General features: G+C 38.4%; 1 protein-coding gene across 1 annotated transcript; it reads left to right on the top strand.

Moving 5' to 3' along the window:
* The first annotated feature begins 449 nt into the window (after nt 1–449).
* Nucleotides 450–1,428, top strand: Mrgprb3l (MAS-related GPR, member B3 like). The gene has a single exon (XM_006229262.5). The coding sequence runs from the start codon at nt 460–462 to the stop codon at nt 1,426–1,428; it is 969 nt and encodes a 322-aa protein (XP_006229324.2). The 5' UTR covers nt 450–459.
* Nucleotides 1,429–5,135: the final 3,707 nt, after the last annotated feature.

Here is a 5,135-nt window from a genome sequence, read left to right as displayed (position 1 = left end):
TCCATATTTTCCCATTGGATACCTTGCTCCCCAATCCAGGATTGTAAGCAATTATTGGTCATGCTTCTGGCTTCCAAATTCCTTCAGCAGAGAAGAACTGGTCTTATGACTGAAAGAAATTTGAGTTCAGAGTTTTATTTCTAACATAGCCTGAGACACTGGGCGTTTAAACTGAGCATATCAGATACTCTCATAACAGTAGAAGGACATAACTTGTAGATAGCTGAAATAAATACAAAATGGATTTAAATTAAGAATTCAGAAATATTGGTTTTGACATGTCCTTAATGTCTACAATCCTATTTCACTCCTTATGTACCAAGTCAGTCATTAACATATAGCAAGGTGTTAACAAGCATCAGGGAGTACACAGACAGCATGTGCTCATATATATTTTATTTTATTTTAATTAATTATTATTTTTTTGGTTACAGGAACACTAGTGGAGCTCTTCTAAGCATGGATCTAAGAACATCACTAAGAGATATCACAACATTGGATAAAAACAACATTCATTTTTCACTTTGTTCCATCGAGTTTCAAGTCATGAGTTTGCTTTCTCTCATCATTTCTCCTGTTGGGATGGTACTAAATGGCATAGTCCTATGGTTCCTGGCCTTCCAGAATCATAGGAATGCCTTCTCTGCCTACATCATCAACCTGGTTGTGGCTGACTTTCTCTTCCTGTGTTCTCACTTCATATTTTCCCTTCTTATTGTTCTCACCCACTACACTATTTTAATGTACATTAGACAGATTTTGGATACTGTGACAATATTTGCTTATTTTTTTGGCCTGAGCATTATCACCATCATTAGCATTGAGTGCTGGTTGTCTGTCATGTGGCCCATCTGGTATCACTGTCAACGTCTGAGACTCACATCAGCTGTCATCTGTGTCTTGCTTTGGGTTGTATCCCTGCTGTTTCCTGCCCTGCAGATGAAAACATGTAGCTTGCTGCTTAATACCTTAGACAATTCTCGGTGTGAGATAATCAATTTCATCTCTAGTGCATGGTTAATTGTTTTATTTGTGGTTCTATGTTGTTTCAGCCTCATCTTGCTTCTCAGGATCTCCTGTGGATCACAACAGGTTCATGTGACCAGGCTGTATGTGACCATTTCACTCAGGGTGCTATTTTGCCTGCTCTTTGGCATTCCCTTTGGGATATACTGGATGGTTGACCAATGGAATGAAGAAAATTTTTCTTTTAGAGCTTGTGGTTTTTCACATGATATACTATACCTATACTGTATTAACATCTGTGCCAATGCTACTGTTTACTTCCTTGTTGGCTCCATTAGGCATGGCAAGTTCCAGAGGATGACTCTGAAGCTGATTCTGCAGAGGGCCATACAGGACACCCCTGAGGAAGATGGTGGAGAGAGGGGTCCTTCAGGAAATCCTGAAGAACTGAGAACAGTCTAGTACAGCAACTGAGAGCTGCTTTGATAAGATATATTGTTTTGAAGAGAGAAATAGTTTTTCTTACCTATGGGACCTGTTTTCACAACCTTGTTCAGCTTGTTACCTGATCTTTCATCAGTTATAAAAGACAACAATCATTTATGTGAACGATGAGACATACAGGATTTGTCAAATACTGACTGCAGCATTTCTGAAGCTGTGTTACTGAGGGCCCACCATTTTATTTTGATGGGACTCCTCATAAGTGTTCTGGGTTGTTAATGATTAATGGCAAATGCATTTTTCATCAGAAGGCTAAAGGAAATGTAGGGAAGTATGGCATTTCTTTAGTCACTGAAGTTTATTGTGCTTAAACAAATGTTATATTTTGCAAAATTTTATTTGTTTAAAAGCACCCCTTTCCCAGTGTTTCAAGAGTCAAATAGATACACTGTATAATCCTAGTCCTTACTAATTTCCATAAGTTATAAAGAATATATGAAGTGATGGTCTTTCTCATATAAATTGCTTATATACAAATATACATTGTTTACTCATACAATCTCAATACAAGTCTGTCAAATCTCTAGTCACCCAGTGGAGTCCTCACCTTCAAGTTCACCATGTCTTTCATTTTATCATTGGAAGAGTTCTGTCATGTTTTTGTAATGAGATCCAACAATATATGTGAACACAGGAAAGTGAAAACTCTCTGTAATTCTCTTCAAAATACCTTGTTTGACACTCCATTATCATGTCTCTTCTCTTTCTTCTCTTGTCTTTGCCATGATTTCAATCTCTCTAACTTTCTAATGTCTCATGACAAATTTCCAATGAAATCCTCTAGACTACATTCTTTTGAAATCAAACCTGCCTCACATTTATATTACTTTATTGATACCACATTATTTATTACTTGAATTGTGCATATTTAATAACATTTTCTATATTTTTTGTTTTAAACATTCAATATGTGGTATTTTCAAATAAAGCACAATTAGGTGTGCACAGATCAAAGGAAACAGGTCAACAAATCTTCCTAAGTGTGTGGCTCTACAGGATTCAGAAATAACCCAGGAACCACACACACACACACACACACACACACACACACACACACACACACACACACACACACACACACACACACACACACAGAGAGAGAGAGAGAGAGAGAGAGAGAGAGAGAGAGAGAGAGAGAGAGAGAGAGAGATTGTCTCCAGCTGTAGCTACAAAACAGCAATGAGTCACCTGTCACCTTGGACCTGATTTTTTGCTGAGACTGATTTTGCACCAATCCAATTTTCCCATTCTCGAGAACCCTTAAATGACAGAGGCTGATCTTCAGAAGTTGGAGATGCACTTTGAAACATACATTGCTTCTTCCCCTACTCTGTGTGTGTGTGTGTGTGTGTGTGTGTGTGTGTGTGTGTGTGATATGCTTGTGGATCATACACATGCAATCAGCTATGGCTAGAGTGCCATTGCTGCTTATTTGCTGGCTTACTGCCACAGTCTCTGCTATGATAGTCCTGGATCATAACCCTAATGAACAATGAGCCCCAATTAATTTTTGTAGACATTTACTTGGTCAGGGTAAGTAGAAATGTAACCAAGATATAAGTTGCTACCAGGAACTTTGATATTGGTGTGATAGACCTGACTATGTTGTCTTTTGAGAAACTGTGAAAGATTTGGGGACATTGGAATAGCAAAGCAGTTCATTGCTATAAGTATCCCTTAAGCACAAGCTTGAGAGACAGCAATGCTGCGAACTGTGGATGATAAAGCCAACTCAAGAGGTGTCAAAAGGGAACAATGTTGGCACCTGGCTAGAGAGCATTATTAGGATATTTGGCAAAACTGTGACCACTTCTTACCCTTTCCCTAAAAATCTGCCTGAAGCTACATCTAAAAATTTGGAGTAATGTTTTTTTGCATAGGGTATTAGGTCAATCATGAAAAAAGGAAAAGCAGGCTAAAAAGAATACCAAAATGTACAATTTGAGGAGCAAAAGAAGACTAGGGAATTTAATGTTGGAGCTAAGTGTTGTGCTCAAAGAGATGAGTAGTTCAAAGAAAGGCCTTATTGAAAATGGAATAAAGACAGTGCTGCCCTATGGCAAGACCTTACCCAGCTCAGCTTCCAACTCACAAAAAGGAAACACTTAAAGACTCACCTAAAACAACAAATGAACGGAATAAATCAAAGCTTATGGAAATGTAATTCAGGGAGAAGTCAGGTCTCATATTAAGCAGGTAGCAGACCTTGGGAGCATCATCCAAATGATTCTGGCCTTCAAGTCATGAAGGATGCAGGGGTCACAGAAGCTAGGGCTATGTGTGGAGAGTGCCTGCATGGAGGACTGGAGAGGCCATTGCAAGAAACGGTGAAAATAAAATCTTTATCTCATTGGAGACCCTAATGTTTCAGATACTAGAACAATGGTATACTTGTCAAGGAGAGCTGCATAGAGAGAGTGAAACCAGCCCAAGAGAGAGAAGTGTGTTACAGCCACAAAGCTGAAAGTGCAGAGTAATCTTTGTCTTTCGACACCAAAATACGGACCTACAGGATTTGGAGTTTACCATACTGGATTTTGATTTTACTTTGCTCCAGTATTTTCTCACTATTCCCCCACTCCACTCTTTAGGAATAGTACTTTATGATCTGTGCCTGTGTACTTGGCTTTTCGAATTGACATGAAGTTACATTTAAGTGATTTCTTTGAGTTTCAAGAGCTTGGACTATTAAATCATGTTGAGACTGTGAAAGACTAGGGGAGCTTTTGAAGTTGGGCTAAATGCATCTTCCATTATGATATGGGCACAAGCTTATGGAGTTCAGCGAGTGAACTATGCTGGTCTATATGAGAATGGTCCAAATAGACTCAAGTATCTGAATGAGAGTTCCAAATTTGGTACCATGTTTTGAGAAAGATCATGAGGTGAAGCCTTGTTTTAGGATGTATGTCAGTGGGATGAGCTTTTGAGGTTTTAAAGATCTGTGCCATTCTCAGCACTCTCTCTGTCTCTCTCTGTCTGTCTATCTGTCTGTCTGTCTGTCTGTCTGTCTGTCTATCTGTCTGTCTGTGTCTCTCTGCCTCAGACATGTGGTTCAGATGTAAGATGTCAGCTGCTGCTCCCGTACCACCTTTGCCTGTTGCCACGCACTCTCCCATGATGGTTATGGACTCTAACCCTCTGGAACTATGAAGTCACAGATTACATGTTTTCTTTCATAAGTGACCTTGTTTATGGTGTTTCATCACAGCCATAGAAAGCAATGTATGCACTGATTTTACTTCATCTTCCATTCATGTTAGTCAATATTATTGATCCATGCTCCTTGCTCTCTCCCCCTCACTTGCCAAAAGAGTTGTCAACCATTTTCATACTGTTGTTCTGTATATATGGTCTCTATAAAATACATTCGATTTGTAAATGTGATTACGTGATTTTTCTTCTTACATTCATCTTATATAACATAGCATAATGTAAATGGAATCACAAATACTGTAACAAATGAGGAGGTCTTCTTGCTCTTAACCATGGAGTAATCATATCTGTATGTGACTGGAAAAGGTTCATGACCAATTCCTCCATTTTTCCTTGTCTGTGTTATTCTGCTGTCTGAATATTGGAAATAACCATTCAAAAACTTGGAAAGAAAATATCTTTTTGTAGAATATATATCTTTATCTATCATTTAATTTTAAGTTGAAATG

Source organism: Rattus norvegicus, chromosome 1, assembly GCF_036323735.1.
Source record: "Rattus norvegicus strain BN/NHsdMcwi chromosome 1, GRCr8, whole genome shotgun sequence".
Taxonomy (NCBI): domain Eukaryota; kingdom Metazoa; phylum Chordata; class Mammalia; order Rodentia; family Muridae; genus Rattus; species Rattus norvegicus.
The sequence above is the reverse complement of the archived record's forward strand: the minus strand, read 5'-3'. Positions and strand labels throughout refer to the sequence as shown.